Source organism: Manis javanica, chromosome 13 (assembly GCF_040802235.1).
Source record: "Manis javanica isolate MJ-LG chromosome 13, MJ_LKY, whole genome shotgun sequence".
Lineage (NCBI taxonomy): Eukaryota > Metazoa > Chordata > Mammalia > Pholidota > Manidae > Manis > Manis javanica.
In genome coordinates, this window is record NC_133168.1 from 98,237,968 (window position 1) to 98,257,108 (window position 19,141).

At 62.1% G+C, this 19,141-nt stretch overlaps 3 protein-coding genes across 19 annotated transcripts in view; 2 read left to right on the forward strand and 1 right to left on the reverse strand.

Moving 5' to 3' along the window:
• The first annotated feature begins 1,648 nt into the window (after positions 1-1,648).
• Positions 1,649-5,261, forward strand: ZNF414 (zinc finger protein 414). Of its 4 annotated transcripts, none has more exons than XM_037018540.2 (8): positions 1,649-1,801; positions 2,498-2,762; positions 3,097-3,204; positions 3,314-3,419; positions 3,917-4,260; positions 4,338-4,388; positions 4,817-4,990; positions 5,082-5,261. In XM_037018540.2, exons 1-8 carry the CDS (start codon positions 1,799-1,801, stop codon positions 5,153-5,155), a joined length of 1,125 nt encoding a protein of 374 aa, XP_036874435.2. In that variant the 5' UTR covers positions 1,649-1,798; the 3' UTR covers positions 5,156-5,261. The 4 variants fall into 4 exon arrangements, with proteins under 4 accessions (XP_036874435.2, XP_073076672.1, XP_036874437.2 ...); XM_037018542.2 differs by lacking the exon at positions 1,649-1,801 and adding an exon at positions 1,851-2,226; XM_037018541.2 differs by lacking the exon at positions 1,649-1,801 and adding an exon at positions 2,233-2,358.
• A 2,135-nt stretch (positions 5,262-7,396) lies between these two features.
• PRAM1 (PML-RARA regulated adaptor molecule 1) lies at positions 7,397-16,010 on the forward strand. 3 transcript variants are annotated; one of them, XM_037018427.2, is made up of 11 exons: positions 7,397-7,406; positions 9,387-9,466; positions 11,140-12,625; positions 12,703-12,769; positions 12,842-12,912; positions 14,871-14,961; positions 15,063-15,171; positions 15,285-15,447; positions 15,522-15,555; positions 15,667-15,701; positions 15,829-16,010. In XM_037018427.2, the coding sequence occupies exons 2-11, from the start codon at positions 9,464-9,466 to the stop codon at positions 15,864-15,866; spliced, it is 2,097 nt and encodes a 698-aa protein (XP_036874322.2). In that variant the 5' UTR covers positions 7,397-7,406; positions 9,387-9,463; the 3' UTR covers positions 15,867-16,010. The 3 variants fall into 3 exon arrangements, with proteins under 3 accessions (XP_036874322.2, XP_036874323.2, XP_036874324.2); XM_037018428.2 differs by lacking the exon at positions 7,397-7,406 and having other exon boundaries at positions 8,919-9,466; positions 15,285-15,441; XM_037018429.2 differs by lacking the exon at positions 7,397-7,406 and having other exon boundaries at positions 8,927-9,466; positions 14,910-14,961.
• A 1,054-nt stretch (positions 16,011-17,064) lies between these two features.
• HNRNPM (heterogeneous nuclear ribonucleoprotein M) overlaps positions 17,065-19,141 on the reverse strand; it is a 34,749-nt gene continuing 32,672 nt past the window's right edge. For 10 of the 12 annotated variants that reach the window (XM_017667951.2, XM_017667945.2, XM_073220570.1 and 7 more), the window contains 2 exons: positions 18,962-19,013; positions 17,065-17,494 (listed from right to left, as the gene is read on the reverse strand). In XM_017667951.2, the coding sequence (XP_017523440.1) occupies positions 17,331-17,494; positions 18,962-19,013 (216 nt within the window). In that variant the 3' untranslated portion in view covers positions 17,065-17,330. Of the gene's footprint in view, positions 17,580-18,961; positions 19,014-19,141 lie in introns of all 12 variants that reach the window. The other 2 variants (XM_037018424.2, XM_017667948.2) reach the window with 2 other exon arrangements.

Below are 19,141 nucleotides of genomic sequence, written 5' to 3' on the forward strand. Positions count from 1 at the left end.
CTCTGCAAGACAGATGTGAGGCCAGGCTCTGTAGGTCGACATGGGCCACCAGCCTCATCAGCCAGGTATTTCCTGGTGCTCAAGAGTAACCAGGGAGGGCTTCGTCTCCCTTCTCTGTCCCTGAACTCACCAAGCAGCCTGCCGCCCCCCTCCTGACCCTTGGGGTACAGCCCTGTGACTGTAGCAGGCACCCCATTTTCAGGAAGTAGGGCCTTCTGTGCTTCACATCTAGGTTACGGCGACCTCAGACGGCAAACTTGAGAGTTACCTTGGCTCTGCCCGCTCCACAGCCCACATCCTGTTGACTCTTACAAAATTTCTTAAGTCTGGCCCTTCCTTGGGTCCCTGTCGTTTCTGAGGCCTCACTTCACCCTGCCCCGGGCTGCACTGACCTCCCAGCACACACGCACCTACTCTCCATGCTGCGTCAACATAATCTTTTTGTTTTTTAAATTAATGAGTTTTTAACTGTATTAATGATAATCAAGAGAAAACTTCTTTAAGAAAACGGCAGAAAAGTGAAAAGTCTGGCTCTCCCTCACTCGAAAATCCCTGTTCCGCTCAGTTTTTCATTGTCTCCTTCTTACGGTATTGTCTGCATATAAAGACACATAGGCACATCTTAAGCACACAGATGGAAATATATTACACACAAAAGTCTACACTTGCCCAGAATTCAACAAACACCTCTCAGATGGTTAAATGATGTATTATAGAGATCTGAGAGCAAAGATCTGTCCCCACAATAGCCTGTCCTCTGAGTGACAACCAGGGACCTGATGGTGGACCTTGCCTTGCTAAAACCTCATCAGTGCTAGAACAGAAACCATACTCCCTCTCTCCATGGTTCACGAGGTGCTGCATGACCCCCCTGTGCCATGTTCACTTTCTGATCTCAGGCCCCCACCTCCACTCTGCCCCAGCAATGCGCTCATCTCCTTGCTGGTCTTCGAAAGAGACAAGCTTGTCCCTCTGGGCCTCAGGACGTTTGCACCTGCTGACCTTCCGTTCACTTTCTTTCCTGACCATCAGGTGACAGCTCAGAAGTCACCTCACAGAAAGGCTTAACCTAAGATAGTTTTCTGCGTTTGATTCATTGGGCTTCCCCATTTTAAAATGTGAGTGGCCCCCGAGGGCAGTCTCCCTCTCCACTTCTGGGTCCTGTGCGTCTAGCACCCAGTAGACACTCGAGCAACAGGTGTTGGATAGGTGACTCATTCCAAGCCATCCATCCTCCTGGAGACACTCCTCTCTCCAACCTTGGTCTACACCCTTTTATTATTTAACTTGCTTCCTGCCCTTGGCTATCACAACAGACCCATTTCAACTTTAGAACTAAGTGCACTGAAAATTTTGACTATCATTGCTAATTTTCCTCCAAAGAGAGGCTGTCCAATAAACACGACCTCTTCAAAAAGGAGAAGAGTGGTTTATCCCCCTTAGAGGGCTGGTGATGGGACGGGACGAGATGGGTGAAGATGCCCATTTTGCAGACGATAACACAGAAACCCGGGAATATTTTAATCCCGGATCTCTACGTAGAGACACGCGCTCCTAAACCTGTACCCTCTTCTGTTCGGCGGGGTCCCGGAGGCCGCGAGATCTCAGGCCCCGCCCCCTCACGGAGCCCCGCCCTCTCGCGGAGCCCCGCGCTCAGGCCCCGCCCCCGCTCTCGCGAGAGCTGGGAGACGGAAAATGGCGACGACGTGAGCGCGAGCCCGCGGCCGCTCAGGGAGTCGCCGCAAACTCAGCAGGAGCCGTCGGAACCGCAGGAGCAAAAGGCTGAGCTGTGGCGAGGATGGTGAGCGCGGCGCCGGGAGCGCGGACGCGGCGAACCAACTGGATCTGGCAGGGAGCAGCTCTGTCGCGCACACACCCTCCGGTCGGCCCCGCCCCCATATCCGGGCCCTCGCCTGCCGCTGGCTGTCACTCGGGGAGCTCCCTATTCCGCACTTCCGGGCCTGGCTACGACTAGGCCCCGCCCATAGGGCTCGAGTCCCGCCCCTGATCCTTGCACATCCGGGCAACCAGCGCCTCCGAGTTTGCCTGCGCCACTGGAGCCGGGCGGGTGTCTGTATCTCCGTCTGCAAACAGTCCACTTGGCTGCTTCAGGCCCCTCCAGCATCTTCCTGGCCGCGCCTTATTCAGATCCCCGCCTTCGTAGCCTTTGTCCTGCCCTCTTCTTAGGCCACGCCCTGCCGCGTTGGGGGCCGCCCACCTTACCAGGTGGATACTTATTTCATATGGGTAATCCGGCAGGTAGCTCTTTATGCGTTTGGGACACCTACCTCCCTCCCAGAGCATGGAAACACCGGAGGCAGAGCTCAGTCGGCCCTCACCCCCTGCCTTCCCTTGATGGTGACTCCTTAGGATGGGGGCTGCCACGTGATTGATGCTTCAGGAATGCCCAGTGGCTTTGGCGGGGTGGGAGGGGTTCCCCTGGCTGGCCCAGGCCGACCGTGGGCCCAGAGTTCTCCCCACCACTTCCTTCCACCAGGAGGAGGAACCCCCTTTGCCCAACCCGGACATGCCGGCCTCTGCAGAGCCCAGCTTCAGTGACACGGACAAGGAGGTGTTCTCTCCTGTTATGGCTGCTGCAGCCACCCTCTCTTCCACGGCGGAGGAACCAGGCCCTGCCCGGGCAGCCACACCCACAGCCCCAGATAGTGGCCAGCCCAGCCCTGGACCCAGCATTCGCCCAACCAGCACTGTCTCCGGGACCAGCGAGGACCTGAGACCTCCCAGACGACGCCTACCACCAGGTGACCTGTGATGGGGCCTTCTAGGCGAGGGCAGGGGGCGCTGGTAAGGCAGTCACAGGCCTTAGAACAATAGCAAGGAGGTGTATAGAGTATTTCCAAAGTAGAGGCCCATCTAAAGAGAAGCACCAGTCACTGACTACCAGATGTATTCCAGGCTATGACTACACTGACAAGCCCAGCTCAGCCCCTGCCCTCTGGCAGCTCAGGCTGGTGGGGGAGGCAGAGGGAGACTACTGGAGTAGTTCCAGCCTCATATATGCCTTTCTGGGGCAGAGTTCTGGACAGTGTGGATGGGAAAGGGACAGGTGACCCCCCCCTTCTGTGCGTCCTTCAGGGAAACAGATACCCTGCTCCAGCCCTGGCTGCTGCCTCAGTTTCCCCAGCGTTCGCGACCTGGCGCAGCATCTGCGTACCCACTGCCCACCCACCCAGTCCCTGGAAGGTAGGGCCAGGGTAGGTGGTGGAGAGGCCGGTTAGGGTGGGAGGCAGGCAGAGCCTCCGGGCCAGCCTTGGCCACTCCACTGCTCCGCCCTTCATCCCCGACCTGTCAGGCAAGCTCTTCCGATGCTCCACCCTGAGCTGCACGGAGACCTTCCCCAGCATGCAGGAGCTGGTGGCACACGGCAAGCTGCACTACAAACCCAATCGCTACTTCAAGTGAGACCCTGAGCACTCTGACCTCCACTGGTGTTCGGTGAACAGGCCCCAGGGCAGCTCTGCCAGGCTCTGGTTTGGTAGCCACTAACTGGGGTCCGAGCCTTTCTCCCTTCCCAGTCGGGGGCTTGGGCCTGGAAGTGGGCGTGGCCTCGGGCAAGCCCTGCCTTTAACTGCCCGGAAGAGGGGCTGGTTGCTGGAGCAAGTGCTAGGGACCCACGGAGAGCTCAAAAGGGGCGGGGCACACGTGGTGGCTCCTCCCAGCCCCTCCTTACCTCCCAAGAGAAAAACAGACCGCCCAAGTCAAAATTGAGACCTCTTCCTCGTTTTCCCAGGGTTCGCCCCGGAGGGGTCTGTAAGGGTCGCGGCCACGGTAGGAGGGAGCTGTGATTTGGGCCCAGGCTCCCTTACAACCCCCGCGCGGCGGCTCCCCAGTTGGCATCAGATAGACCCCGCCCTGGTCCCCGGGAAGACCAGCCCAGCTCCGTACCTGCCCCCAGGTGTGAGAACTGCCTCCTGCGCTTCCGCACGCACCGCTCGCTCTTCAAGCATCTGCATGTTTGCGCCGAGCATGCGCAGAGCCCAGCCCCGCCGCCACCCCCCGCCCTCTACAAGGAGCCTCCTGCGCCCGAGCGACCCCCGGAGTCTGACCCTGCGTCGGCGTCCGGCCTGCAGTTCCCGCTGCTCGAGCCCTTCACGACCCCAGCCCCCGCCCCCAGCGGGCCTTTCCTGCCCTACTTGAACCCCGCGCCCTTTGGCCTCAGCCCCCCACGCCTGCGCCCCTTCCTGGCCGCCGCGCCCGGGCCACCCGCCTCCAGCGCCGCCGTCTGGAAGAAGAGCCACGGTGAGTGCGGGGCCGAGGCCGCTGGCGGAGAGGCTGGGCTGGCTCCGACTCTGGCCTTGACCGCCGGTTTGCCGCAGGTGCCGGCGGCAGCCCGCGAAGACCCCAGGGCGGCTCCGACGCGCCCTCAGGTGCGTGCAGGTGACCACCAGGGAGGGATGGAGGGGATTTCCGTCCTGCGCCCAGCCGGGCCCGGGATGCTGGCAACAGCGGTGCCCGCCTCCTTCGCAGATGGCCAGAAACGCCATGCCCGAAATACAGGATTTTGCCTTAAAACTTAATGGCCCCTGCGCCTTCATCTGCGCCGGCGTTTCCGTGTAAAACTCGCGCACGGTTGGCGAGGTCTAACCCCTGCGGTGGCTGCAGAACTGGGAGTGGGAGACGAGAACCGTTTAGTGCCCGCAGTTACAAGGGGGACCGCGCCTGGGAGAAGCGGATCAGCCCGGCCGGAACACCGGCGCCCAGGAGCTCAAGGGGAGGCGGGGAAGGGGCCGCCCCGCCCTCGCCCAGCACCCTCCGGCCTGCGGCCCGACACTGACGGGGTCCCACCTGCCCGCAGGGCACGCGGCCCCGAGCCGCATCGTGTGGGAGCACACGCGCGGCCGCTACTCGTGCATGCAGTGCGCCTTCTCCACGGCTTCGCGGCCCGCCATGACACTCCACCTAGAGGACCACCGCCCCGGCGCCCCCGCGGCCCCGGCGCTGGCGCAGCCGCGCCGCGACGCGCCGGCGGGTAAGGCCGAGAAGCGCACGGGCGGGGGGGTGGCGGCCCGAGGCGGGGGGCGGGGCCGAGGCTCAGGCGCCCCCTCCTCTGCCCTTCGCAGACCCGGCCCCGCTTGCACCTACGGTGTCATCGCTGCTGTCAGACGGGGACTGTCCGGTTTTCTCGCCGCTCTGAACCCCGGCGCGCTGGGGGAGGGGGTGTGTGTGGGGGTGTGAGTAGCTTTGTAATTTTAGGGGGTCCTGAGATTGAGGGGCGGGGGTCAATAAAGGAGGCGCCATGAGCCAGCCTGAGCTGTGTCTGCATCCCTCGCCCCTCCTGTGCATAGTGGGCACTCTAGCGGTCCTGGGACGCTCCCTCGCAGAGGGCGCCGGGCCTCCCTTCACTGTGCACCTGTATGCCCCCTCCCCTGTCACCTCGACACTGGAGCCCAGTTGGGTCTTCAGCTCGGTGCCACCCCACTCAGCTGCAGGCGGGTCAGCTGGCATCTACTGGCCTGTCTCAGAAGCCAGATGGGAGGAGAAATGTATGTTAAAGTTTCCAGGAGTCCAGCCTGACAGTGCTGGGGCTGGCCGGGCTGGGGTCCCCCAGGTCCTGGGGCCGGTGCCGACTCACAGGGTGACAGGATGGTGGGACAGCCCCAGCAGCTGGGTGGTGCCAGGGCAGGTTGGGGGCTCAGGCCTCATTGTCAGCTGCCTGCTTGGGCCTCTCTTGCTGTCCCCATTCTGTGGAAGACGGTTCAAGGCCAGCCCTGCCGAGCCTGGGCTCCCCCCGTCCTCACCCCTCTCCCATCTCAGTCTTCCTTCATGGGCAGTAGGGCCAGGGTCAGGGCTCGAAATCTGGTGCCACACTGCTGTCCCAGGCCTGCTGTCACCAGGAGCCAGCGAGCCAAGCCCCCTGGGTGTGGGAGCCCCATATGGTGTTGGCAGCCGGCCCTCAGCACTAGTTTCACCTGCTGTCCTCCCCATCCTGCCTGAACACCCCTGGAAACCTGTCTCTTGGGGTCGTGTTCCTGCCCTGACTAGTACCCTTCGGTAGCTCCCATAGTTTGCTGGGTAAAGATCCTGCTCTGCTAGTAGCCCACAAGACCCCCTCTTGAGCTTCCCCACCCCTTCCAGGGGCATACCTCCCTGGCCTCCTCACAACTTGGGCCTCGCAGGGTTCAGGGCTGTGATGTCCTTGACAGAGAGGCAGCCAAGGCTCAGGTGCCTCAGGCCAGGTGTCCATCCCACCAGCACCTCCAGGCCCTTGCCAAGGCGACTGTCACTCAGCACTCTCCTAAGCCAGAAGCCTTGGCACAACTGTGCAACCCTTCATGTGAGGGAAGACTCAGCCTCCTCACATGGCACCCTCCTGGTCCTCGGGGGGTGTCAGGACCCAAAGACTAGAGAAGGTGGGGGTGCGGGAAATCCTTTCCAGTGACTCACACCCTTCTGGGCCCCACACTGGTGGTGGCTGCCCCAACCCCCTCAAGAAGGCAGGGAGGCAAGTGGCAGGGTCAAGGGGCCCATTTTACAAACAGATAAGGTGAGGCTGGGAGGGCAAGCTGGCTGAGCCCTGCCCAGCCAGGACCAGTTCCAAGCTCTTCCCTGATTCTGTGTCACCTGGGCACAGCCACCACCACTGAGAACAGGCAGTGAGGCCCCAAGGGCGCTCCCCTTTTCCCAAATTCCCAAGGCCCCTAGACGCCTTTGGAAGGAAACCTGGCCCTAGTCCCCACCTTTCATCTCCAGAAACAGGGCTTAGTGTTCCCCGTCCCCCAGATTCCCAGCCCGTCTCCAAGGTACCAGGGTCCCCCAACCCCCCGAGTCATCCTCCCCTGCATGAAGCCCCTCATTCAGGCACCCCCACAGCAAGGTAGTGCCACAGCCCAGTTTGTCAGGACCCTTCCAGAGAGACCCAGAGCCAAGACCTTGGGCCAGGTACCTCCCTGCCACCCTGTCAGCCAGAGAGATGCAGCAGCCCTCCCACGGGGACAGTGGGTCCGCATCCCCAGCCCCCCAGAACAGGCTGAAGCTGCCCTGAGGCTTAGGGAGCTGCACCACCACCCAGCTGGGCACGCTGCCCACTCTGAAAACTACCACCTACTCACACCCCCTCTAACTCCTGCCTGCTCACGTAGGAAGTCTATTGCTCCCAGCCTCCGTTCTGGGCACCCACCGCCCCTGACCTCCCTCTGGTCGAGCTGTGACCCCGCAGAGACCCCAGCCCCACAACTCCAGTGTGCCTGCCTCTTAGGCTCGCCCAGCAGAGGGCGCCCAGCAGTGCCCGCCTGAAGGGAGAATGAATGGCGGGGCCGCTAGCGCCCGCAGGCAACCGCCTCGGGCAGCTGCCCCAGCGGGGGCACATCGGTTGGCCGGAGACTGCAGGTTCACGATGAACAAGCTGGGCCTCTCCAGCAGCTTGAGTTCCCCGTAAGGCCTGCCGGGTAGGTGCCTCTCCATTGCCGGGCAGCTGTCCAGCGCCAGCTCGGTTACCCTCCCCCGGACTGGGATGGGGGGGTTAAAGCTCGGGCGCGCGTCCCCGGGCTCTGCTCCTGACCCCCGCCCGGCACCTCCAACCCGGTTTCCGGGCTCCCCTGCGCGCCCCGCCGCTCCAGGATTGCCCACGTGCCCACTCCTCTCTGCCCCGGTCCCCGCCCCGGCCCAGGGCAGTCAGGTGCACGCCTGGGCTCTGCCCAAGGATCGGAAGCGCTAGTTTCGGCTCCCAAACGCGTGCGGAACCCCGGCACCCCTCCCCAAGGCCGCAGAGCTCCAGACGCTCGCCCCAGCGAACCCCCAATTTCCCAAGGCGGACCCTGGCTCGCGCCCCCTTCCGCGGGTTTCCAGTTGCACAGCCCCAGCGAAGCGGCCCGTCCACGGGCCTGGCTGCGCAGCAGGACCTGGCCCGAAGCGCCTGGAGAGCGCCGCTTGCGCAGAATCGGGAGGGAGACACGCCCCCTGGGGCCTGTGCTGGGACGCGGGTACCCGCCCCGCGAGCCCCTGGCTGTCAATCAATCCTTTAGCCTACCGTCAGCGCCTGTTGTATGCTTTCAGCCAATAATCGTTTGTTCTTTCATTCTTTCCCTCTCCAAACACGGGGCGTGGAGGGGGTGGTGGGGTGGAGTGGGGTGGGTGGAGGTGTTTCCAGTCAGCCTGTGACCAGCCTGGTCCCGGGACCCAGGGGGAACCCAGACCTCATCATCCCTGGCCCCTCAGGGCTCCTGATGGGACATCTAGGAACGTCACCCAGGGTGTGTGTCTGCATGCAGGGACAGGGATTCCAGAATCCTCCAGCTGTGCTCCTAACACACACATCCTAACAGGCAGTCACTTCCTCACTGCTGCCCACGAATAAGGTCCTGCTGGGAACGCCATATCCCCAAAGCCAGGCCCCCGCCTCTTCGGTCTCAGTTGGACCCGCTGGAAGCTCCATGTCCTGCTGCTCCAGGTGTAATCCTGGGACCAGCAGCATGGGGCAGCTATGGGGACGTTCCTGAACCTGAGGCCCCACCATGAGCTGGGGCGGAACCTGCACATCACTGGGGTCTTTGGCATGACTCGTGGGCATGTTGGAATCGACCCGACAATGCTGGAGTACCACACCAGCTCGGGCCACATCCCGGCCCAATTAAGTTGGAATCTTGGGGGGCAGTTCCGACATGGCTAAACTGAGAATCAGGGCCCCGCACTCTCCCCATGGGCGTTGCCCTTGGTCTCTGCTGGGGTCACTGGGCGCCCTGTGGTCAGGGCTAGCCCTTATCTGCTTGGGCCCCATGCCCTATCTAACAACGCTGGTCTGGACCACTGCCTTCACCTCCGCTGGCCTCCTAGCTGTCTCGACTTTGTCCTCTGGGAACCCAGGGTGTTCTCAGACCCGCTCCCTGCCCAGCAGGCAAGACCTTGGACAGTACCCACCCACCCACCACCCAATCTGCCATCCCACACGGGCCCTCTGCCCAGCCGCGGCCCACGTGACATCTGCCCATGACAGGGAAGTCCTGTGCGGAGGTGGGAACAGGACTACGGAAAGTGTGGAAATGAGGAAGGCGGATGAGGCAACGGGAGCCGGCAGAAGGGCCTCACCCATAGTGCTCCCTCAGCCCAGGGTGCACACACCCCTTCCCCCCGGAGAAGCCCCCTGTGGGGGCCCTAGCTGAGCTGGCTTTGGCCTGCCTGTTGGCAGGGGTCCTCCCTGGAGTCCGGGGGTCAGCAGCCAGCAGGGCACGCAGTGGGAGCCAGCAGGGCAGCAGAGTCTGGGACCAGCGCTGGGAGGGTGCTCCTGTCTGATGCATGAAGCGAGGAGCCAACAGTGGGAGCTCGCGTGGCGAGGACCTGGGGACAGACACTCAGAGGGGGCTGTCCCCACCACCTTTCCTTCCTCCTCCCCACCCCGCGGCAACCCCCACCCTGTGGGGCCCGTGGAGCAGAAGCCACAAGTCACTTCCTGAAGGCACAGCCCCAGCCCGAGGCCCACTTGCCGGTGGCCCGTCAACCATCTGCAGCCATGGTGAGTGAGCCCCTGGCCTGGGCAAGTCCGTACAGGCAGCAGTCAAGGGGAGCCGAGGGGGAAACTGGAGGGCTTACTGCAAAGTGGAGAGGCCCAGGGGCTGGGAAGGCTGCCTGAGAAGAAGGAATGGCCATCACAGAGGCCTGGAGGCAGGAAGCAGCCAGGACACATCTCTGGGACAGCTGCGGCTGCACTCCTAAGGGGGACAGGTGGCACTACCCTAACCTCTCCTCCCTGAGGTCAGCATGAACAGCAAGCTCGTAACAGGTGGCCAGGGGGAGCTCAGGGGCTTACTGTGGGCGACACAGTAGGTCATGCACGCACTGCCCACCCCCACCCGGCAGTCACCCAAGGCATGACCTGCTGACCCTGGCTTCTCGGCCCTATGGGTCCACCGGGAGCCCTGTGCTGACCCACCCGGTGTCAGGGCTTTAACAGAGGCATTTCAGGCCCCAGGCAGGAATGGCCACCTGTTCTCGTCTGGATGGGGAAAGTGAGGCACAGATGGGCGGCTCTGCCCTCCCCCAGGCTCCTCGGCCCCAGGTGAAGCCAGGCTTGGGGGCCAGCAGCAGGGCCACCCGTGGGATAACATCGGTGGAAGCAGGCCTGGCCGTCTTGTGCATCTGCCTGTGTCTGCGACCATGGTGAAGGGTGGGGGGCGCAGGGGGTACTGGGGGCCTGTGCTGGTCAGCGGGAGAGTCTGGGAGTGGGAGAGCAAACCTACGCCCACGTTTGCCTCCAGGTCTCTCCAGGTCTGTGTCTCTGCTGGACCATGTGAGTCGTGGAGGTCAGACTAATGTGGCCAAGTTACAGGCGTGCCCCAATGTGCATCTCAATAAATACTTAACTGAGCACATCCTGTGGTCCAGGCACTGGCAGAGGGGCGGGGGGACAGTAGTAATGGGCCCAATTGTGGCCCGTAGTGCTGACCTTCTACAGAGGCTGGGGGTGGAGGGCATAGAACAAAAAAGTCCAGGACATTTAAGCAGCAGGGTGAATAAACATGAGGCAGGTAGGAGGTAGCACACTTTGAGGAAGAGCCCTGGCAAGGGGAGTGGGCTTTTACATGAGGGCTGCCTAGGAGGGAGCCCCTCGAATGAGGAAACCCTGCAGGGGAGACTGCGGAGGGAAGAAGAGAACAGCCAGCTTCTGGGACATGCCGCGGGCCAGATGCCGGACCCCGGTCAGGGCCTAGGAGGCCCCCAGCTGTTACTACTGCTGGATTTTGAGCAGAGCGGCCCAGACCGACGCAGGGCTGACAGGCTCCCTCTGGCGGCCGTAGGGGGGAACTGAGCAGGGACCCGACCTGGTGTGGAGATGCGGGCGGGGGACTATGGCACAATCGGTTGAGAGGTGGCTGGATTCCGGATGTGTTTTGAAATTAGAACAGAAGGGACTGGAGATGCGGGGGTGGAAGAACGAGGGGACCCCAGGGATACCTGGAAGGCGCCACTGATTGCAGGGGAGAGCTGGTGGGAGGGAGCTTGAGGGCACATTGGGTTCCTAAGCAGAGGGGTCATGAGGGTGTAGTTTGCAGGAGCCCAGGACTCGGGACTTGGGTTGGGGAGACTGGAGACAAAAGTGTGGGAGTCCTCAGCCGATAGGGAGGGCCAGGAGAAGGGAGCTGGTGTGCGTCTCTCCTCCAGCCCTGCCAACGACCCGTGTCTCCCCAGGGGAGCCATCAGGACTTCCGGATCCTTCAAGCCAAGTTCCAGGCCTCCCAGCCAGAGACCAGCGAACTCCCCCCTAAACCCCTGAAGCCCGAGTTCAACAAACTCCTGAGGAAGTTCCCACCGCCTGAGCTGAGCACGCACCCCAAGCAGCCCCCGGAGCCTGAGCTGACCAGCCTGCTCAAGAAGCCCTCCAAACTGGAGTCCAGTGACCTCCCCAAGAAGTTCCCGCAGCTCGAGGCCACTCTGTTCCCCAGGAAGCCCCCGCATCCTGAGGTCGGCGAGGCCCCGCAGCAGGCCCTGCAGCCGGAGCTCAGCCATTCCACCAGGCCGCCCCCAGAACCCAAATTCAGTCCATTCCCCAGGAAGTTCCAGCAGCCTGAGTCCAATGAGGCCACCCCAAAACCCTCGCAGCCCGAGGCCGGTACCTTTCCCAAGAAGCCCCCGCAGCCCGAGTTCGGTATGCAGCCCAGAAAGCCCCCGCAGCCTCAGGTCGGCAGCCTCCCAAAGAAGTCCCTGCCGCAGTCCGAGTTGGGCGAGGCCCCTCAGACAGCGCCCTGGAAGCCCAAGTCCTGCGAGCCCCTGCCTCGCTCCTCGCAGCCAGACCTCAGTGTCCTTCCCAAGAAGCCCCCGCAGCCTGAGTTCAATGCAAACCTCAGAAAGACCCCACAGCCTGAGGTCGGTACCTTTCCCAAGAAGCCCCCGCAGCCCGAGTTCGGTGTGCAGTCCAGAAAGCCCCCGCAGCCTCAGGTCGGAGGCCTCCCGAAGAAGTTCCTGGCGCAGCCCGAGTCGGGTGAGGCCCCTCAGACAGCCCCCTGGAAGCCTGAGTCCAGTGAGCCCCCAACTCACTCGTCGCCGCCTGACTGCAGTGCGTATTCCAGAAAGGTTCCCCCGCCTCAGGTGAGTGACCTCCCCAGGAAGCCCCCGCTGCTGGAGTTTGGTGATGTCACCACGTCCTCGGAGCCCGAAGTCAACATGTTTCCCAAGAGGCCGCAGCGGTCGGACCTCAAAGCACTGTCCCCGAAGCCCCTGCAGCCGGAGCTGGGCGGCTTGCCCAGGACGTCCTCGGAGCCCGAGTTCGGCCTGCTCCCTAGGAAGTTGGCGCAGCCCCACTGCCGGGGGCCCCCCCGCAAGTTCTCGCAGCCCGAGCCCAGTCTTCTGCCGAAGAAGCGCGCACACACCGAGTTCCTGGGCGATCTCCCCAGGAAGCCCCCGCTCCCTGGCTCCGTGTCGGAGAGCTCCCTGCCCACCGCCGTCGCAGGCTCCGGCCCCAGGTTTCTGCTCAGCCCGGGCTTTGGGGCCAGGCCACAGAGGTCAGGAGTGCTCTCTCACCGTGAAGGGTCCAGGCTGGGCCTCAGACCCGGCCGCCCGCCGCAGCGGAGGCCCCTGCCGCCAGCCGTCAGCCTGGGACCCCCTCCGGCCAAGCCCCCACTGCCCCCAGGCCTCTGGGATATCCAGAGCTTCCGGGGAGACTCGGCTGGAGCCACAGGTGGGTCAGGCGGCCCGGCAGCCTGGCAGGGAGCCCCAGGCAGCGCCTGCCTCCCTCCTGCTCTCCTCTCCCCACAGCTCTGCGGAGGACCTGCTCTTCCACCGGGATCCACTTCCAGGCCCGACAGCCCGCAGACACCCTGCTGTGAGTACAGGAGGGCTTACGGGGGGCTCAGGTGGGGGCTCTGAGGGCCCCTCACTCCAGTTATCTCTGCAGAGACCCAGACGAGTTCTACGAGCTGTACGATGACGTGGAGTCCACGGATGGCTCCAGCCCGCAGAGCAGAGGTTGGTGGGGCCAGACCCTCCCCAGACCACCTGCACGGGCCCCTTGGGACATTCACTGCAAGGGCATTTTCTGCCACGGTGCTGGCATGAGGCCGGGTCACAGTCCATCTCCCTGGCAGCAGAGGGGAGGAGCCCTTTCAGAAAGGTCACACCAGCTTCTGGCGGGCAGAACTCACGGGAAGGGAAGGACAGCACAGAGGCCAAGGGACCCTGCTGAGGGGGGTGTGGCCCGAGCAGCAGAACCAGGTGAGAAGCAGCAAGAGAATATTAAGCAGGGAGCAGGCCAGCCCATGACCCAAGCGAGGCCCACTTTGAGCCTGGCACTTGGGGGCAGAGTGGAGGCACCTGAGTTGGAACCAGGGGTGGGTGGGGGGACAAGGTGTCAGGCTCCCCTGTAGACCTGCTGTGTCCAGGCAGCACATGGGCCTGGCGACTGGAAGTGGCAGACCCTGCAAGCCTGCATCCCAGGACCTCTCACTGTTCTGGGGTCCCTAAGGACCCTCACCTCCGTCTTCCAAGTCACTGCTCCTGGAGAGCACGCAGGAGGCCAGCAGCGCAGGTCCAGGCCCACAGGCACCCCCAGGGCTCCAGGCTTACACACGCGTCACCCACCCTCTTGGCAGTGCCATGCCCAGCTCAGCTGGCTGGCCTGGCCCTCAGCCTGCCTCACCCCTCAGAAGGGCCTCCTGTGGGGAGCCTCTCCTCAGGGGTAACCTTGGGGTGCTCCACTCCTCTCCACCAGCACCACCCCCCAGGCCCACATCTGCGGCTCATGAGCTTCCCTGACCCCACTTGCAACACCCCCATTTGGCCCAGTGCTTCCTGGCAGGGCCCTCCTGCTTCCATCCAGCTCCAGGGACGCTCTCCAGCTCGGGTCCGGGGGGCGCCCTGGGGGACGGACACGGGCAGGGAGTGTTCAAGCAGGTCTTCCCGGAGGCAGCCCGTTCTGCCTGGCCTCTGGCTCGGCTGGCTCCACCTCCCCTGGGGGGCGGCAGATCCACTCGGAGGCCCCCGCAGAGCCGGAGGCTCCTCTGAGGAACCCAGGCCCAGCCCTTTCCAGGATCTGAACTAGCCACCCCCAGGGCCTGCCCCCCACGGTGGCCGGGGTGCGCCCTGTGCTAAGATGGGTTTGTAGGGGCCCTGGGAGCCTCTGGAGGAGGTCGGAACAGCTGCAGGAAATGCCCGGTGGGGGGGAACCGCAGGGCCCTGCAGCTGGAGGCCTGCTCGGTGTCTGAAGGGGGACGAGGGCCCCGCGCAAACACCCCTCCACGGGCTGTGTGACGGGAGGGCCTTCCGGCTCAAAATGTCCAGAGAGGCGCTTGGCGTCATTCGGAGGATAGCAAACAGCTGGGCTCCAGGTTCTAGATCCTCCACCCACCTGGCTGCTGCTGAGGCTCTCGTGTGAGCCAAACCCTTCACCAGTAGCCTCAGGGCTGCAGGCTGGCCAGCCGGCCCTCACCCAGAGACCCTCAGCCTTCTTCAGGCAGGCCAGCCCACAAACCCACCCCATGAGCCCCTTCACAAACATCGTTTGCCTCTGGGAAATGCTTTCGACTTATTTTTTATCCAAATCTCCTTACGGTTTCCAGAACCCAACCTACTCTGAGAAAGCCATGAAACAGCGTCAAAAGCCTCCCAATTAACGCTGCCTCCACCACTCGGCATCTGGGTGGCCTTGGGCAGGTGGCGTTCCCTCTCTGAGCCTTCCTTTGCTCCTCAGCAAGTTGGCAATGACGGTGCTGCGTGCTGCCCTAAATAAACGGGCTGTGAGCGAGGGCTGAGCGGCTGAGGTCCACGCCCTGCCTGGCCCAGGGTGCGGCAGAAGTGGGGGAAATGGGCGAAGGCCCTCAGCTAGAGCTCCGCACGCGGGGAAGGCCCAGAGGCTGGGCAGGGGGGAAGCGGGGTGGGGGGGGGGGGGACCACGTCCTGAGAACCGACACAGGGAAGACTGCCATCAGGCCACCGGGACCCTGACTCGATGTCCGGCCTGCCCCCAGGAGTGCCATCTACCCAGCAACGGCCCATGCCGCCCCAAGATCCAGAGCTCAGGTACCACCCGGCAGAGGGCACGGGACAGGGAGGGGCCAGGCTCCGGGAGGGCGGTGGGAGGGGCGCCCCGAAGGAGCACACGGTTTCCTTCTGCGGCCCAGGAAGGAGAAGACGCCCCAGCCGCAGCCGTTGCCGCCCGCGGACCCCAAGGCCCTGAAGCAGATCCGCAAGGCGGAGAAGGCAGAGAGGGAGTTCCGGAAGAAGTTCAAGGTGTGGCCTGCAGCCGAGCGGGCGCCCACAGGCGCCGCCGCGCGATCGCAGCCGCAGAAGCCGGGGGGCGGCCGCAGCGACGAGCAAAACCCTCCTCTCTCCCCTCCCCCCAGTTTGAGGGCGACATCGTGACTCTGACCAGGATGATGATCGACCCCAACGCCAAGACGCGCCGGGGTGGCGGCAAGCACCTGGGGATCCGGCGCGGGGAGATCCTGGAGGTGATCGAGTTCACCAACAAGGAGGAGATGCTGTGCCGCGACGCCAAGGGCAAGTGTGAGTGGGCGCGCACGCGGCCTGGGGGGCGGGCACCCGCCGGCCGGAACTCACGCGGCCCGCTCTCTCCGCAGACGGCTACGTGCCCAGAACCGCTCTCCTGCCCCTGTGAGTGGCGGGCCGACGGGCGGGGCGCGCGGGGGCGGGTCCGGGGCGCGCGGGGGGCGCGGCCTTCCCCTTCCCAAACCTGCAGACGCAAACGTGCCCTCCGTCCGCCAGGGAAACGGAGGTGTATGACGACGTGGACTTCTGGGGTACGTAGCCCCTCTGGGCAGGCGGGAAGGGCCCACGGTGCTCCGGGAGGGAGTAAGCGTCCTCCCCATTCCCTGGGGCTGCTGCTTACGGGGACAGGGGTCACCGGAAGTCACCCTTCCTTGGCAGACCCTCTGGAGAACCAACCATTCCCCAGGGGACAGTAAGGCCTCAGATGTGGGGACCCAGGACAACCCGACGGCCCAGCCACCTAACCCACGCGTCCCGGCTCCCAGCTTGGTGGTCACAGAACCTCCCAGGCCCACACCCGACCACGTACACAAACTACATAAAGCCCCTTATTAAAGCGATTCCTGCTTCTCGTCTTTTTTCCCCGACTGGCACGCAGTGGAGTCGTGATCAAACACTGGGGGGCCTGGGGGGAGGTGTTTGTGGGGTCGACCCCCCTCCTCACCCCTCGGGGATAAAGGCCAGGAGGAGAAACGGTGGTGGGAAGGTGCGTGAGAGATGGTACCTTACTAGACTTCAAAGTAGAAGTCTCTGTGGTTGGCGAACTGCCTGAGTGTGTGGGGAACCAGCAGTGACCTACACACCCAGACAGGACATGCAGCAGTTGCCACTCCTCGCAGGCTGCAAACAGCTGTCCAGTCCAGGCAGATCTGGGTATGAAGTCACACTGTGGGAGTAGCGACCCAGCTGACAGCCCACCAAGCCTAAGGGTCAAGTTCAGCCCGGATTACAGGATTAAGTGCACGGTAATGCAGCCTCCTCAGTCTGTCTTAGCCAAGACCAGCTGCCCCAGATGGATGTGTCTCCCCTGATCACCACGGTTCTATGCTGAGACCTAATGCCCAAGATGCTGGTGTGCAGGGGATGCTCAGGTCAGGAAAAGAGTTAGTGTCCCTGTAAAGGAGGCCTGAGCAGGTGCCTGCCTCTTCTCACACGAACTTACGATAAGGCGTCTGTGAACCAGAATGGGGCCCTTGGCAGACGTGGCATCTGTCAGCACCGTCGCGATAGACTGCCAGCCTCCAGAACCATGACATGAGAAGTGCATGTCCTCATGTCAGGCCCTCCCAGCTTACAGTATTCCAGCAGCCAGAGCAGACCAAGACAAAACCCGAAGCGCATGTGTGCCTGGTACAGGGCCTGTGCCCCAGCAGGACACGGAACAGCTGAATGCTCATTACTGGTTGGGAATGCCCATCTGCATAGGGTCAGTTTCAAGTCTCCCAAACATGGCTGGGGCCATCGTCCTCCCCTGCCAGGGTCCACAGCCAAGCAAGGATGGTGGTGTGACCACCCCGGTGGTCACAGCTCCAAAGGCAGAAAGAGGACCAAGTGGCTCCAGCTCCCCATACCTCAGGAGGCTGCCCCACCACAGCCACACAGCCACAAAGCAAGCAGCTTTCAGGAATTGTATTTATTATCAAAGTCATATTTGATGTCAACAAGATGTCACAACTACAAAAAAAACTGCGCACGTTGCAATCAATCTCAATGCAAACAGTCAAATGGAACCCCAGTCATTAAAAAAGTAATTCAAATTACCCCAAAAAGCAACTGAATTTTTTAAACATCTTTATACATCCAGCCAACAAATTAAAATGGTTAACAAGAAAAAATACAAATTCAGAGATCTGGTATCGATGTTTAAAAAAGGCAACTGTTTAAGCGTTTCTATCGATTCGGACATCAATCTCTCGGCCACTCAGCTTCATCCCATTCATCATCCGGCAGGCCCTCTCGGCCACCTCGGGTGACTCAAACTTAACCACACCGCAGCCCTTGGATTTCCCATTCTCCATCTTGATGTCGGCGTACAGCACGTGGCCTGGGCACAGGGGGAGAAGAGACCACAACTCATCAGGCAAACCCAGAGCTCAGCCTCTGTCTGGGCTCCATTCAGTCCAGATCACCTGTTGGATTTCGGTTGAGAGTCAAAAGGGATAGTTGCCCGTGTGCCTGGCGCATGAATGCTCAGAACTCAGCAGCCAGAACCCAGCTACTACGGCCCTCAGCCGCACTGCCATTCTTCTGCCTGCTAGTAGGACAGCAATCTCATCAGGCCCCATATGTGCACCTTCCCCGCTCCAAACGCATATCCTCTCCCTCGAGTTTAAAGAAAGGGAGCTGCGTGAAGCCGACCTCATGGGTGAGTTTTTAGAGGCTTTGATTTACAAGGCCTCTCCCGATACAGTGACGTATATGGGCCATCCTGTAATCACCAAAGGGGTTTCACATAGGCATTCAAGCAGTGGCTAAGCATCCAGGTATGTGTCATGCACTGTGCAGACAGCAGCAGAGCCAAAGACAGCATGGTGTCACTGCCGCCAGGGGCCCACATCTGGGGGGGCTCTGTGTAGGCAAGTCCTGAAATAGCCTAAGTTCACCAGAAGACTGACTCGTGCTGGAGTAGCACAAGAGCCCTCTGGGAACAGCACCTACAGCTCGGGCTGGGGCACGGGAGGGGATGGAAGCAGAGGGACCGGGGTGAAGGGGTGGAGCTCTGACTGCTGTCGGAAGAGCCCTGGGCCCCCGCAGGCACCTGAGGCAGGAGGGAGCAGCATGATCCAATCTGACTTTTCGGAATCTCTGCTACAAGTGAGCAAAGAGGGGGCATGCAGGCAGCTACGTCTCAACAGCCAACTCCGAGAGAACCGGGAGCATCAGCAATGGTGGTGACCCTGGAGCCAACTGCTACCGAACAGGAAGCAAGAGAACCCCGAGGGAGTGTCGGCCCGGCAAAACCGCCCAGACCCCAGCCCAGGGCTGGGGCTCCATGGACATGGTCAAATGGGCGGGGGTGGAGGGAACAACTCAACTTCCTTTCAGCCACAAAGCGAGCCTTCCAGAACGGCTGCCTAGTGTGCCAGGAAACTAGCCAGAGGCCCCGATTCTGCTCAGCCTCGCCCCCCTGGGCAGGGCGGAGTACTCTGGGGCACAGCAGCCTTACCTCAGCGGCACTCATTCTATCTAGTTTTGCCACTCAGAAGCCACGTGGCCTTGGGGACCTGAGATCACCCGACTCATCTGCAATACTACCTCCTTTCAAAACCTGTACAAGGGGAAAGGGGGGCACTGAGAGCAGGGGAGAAGTGCTTGACACACAACAGGAAACTCAACCTGCTTGACTATCTGCACAGGCAGAAAAATGGCAAGTTCCCTCCACCCTCAAGTCTGGAAAGGACTGTGAAGGCGAGGATGGGAGCTTCCCTGTGCAATGCACCACCACCCCAGGCTAAGATTTCTCAAGCCACAACACATGGAAGCGCCTAGAAAGCCTTTCTCAAACACTTACCACATTCGTTGAATTTGTCTTTTAGCATCTTCCATGTAAAATCAAATGGGAGCTGGGGGGAAAGGAGATGGATGAGTGATTCAACCAAACCCCAATGTGCACACACCCCACAGCTGCCTGAGGGTGACTCTGAGGACTTATGAGTCCACGGAGAAACTGGCTCATTTTCCCACTGAGATG

Excerpts from the sequence above, each read along its gene's own strand:
- ZNF414 (XM_037018540.2), top strand. Across the intron at positions 4,389-4,816 it reads CGGCTCCGACGCGCCCTCAG|GGCACGCGGCCCCGAGCCGC; the intron begins GTGCGTGCAGGT and ends ACCTGCCCGCAG. Across the intron at positions 4,991-5,081 it reads GCGCCGCGACGCGCCGGCGG|ACCCGGCCCCGCTTGCACCT; the intron begins GTAAGGCCGAGA and ends TGCCCTTCGCAG.
- PRAM1 (XM_037018427.2), top strand. Across the intron at positions 12,913-14,870 it reads CTCCAGCCCGCAGAGCAGAG|GCCACCGGGACCCTGACTCG; the intron begins GTTGGTGGGGCC and ends GACTGCCATCAG. Across the intron at positions 15,172-15,284 it reads AGTTCCGGAAGAAGTTCAAG|TTTGAGGGCGACATCGTGAC; the intron begins GTGTGGCCTGCA and ends CCCTCCCCCCAG.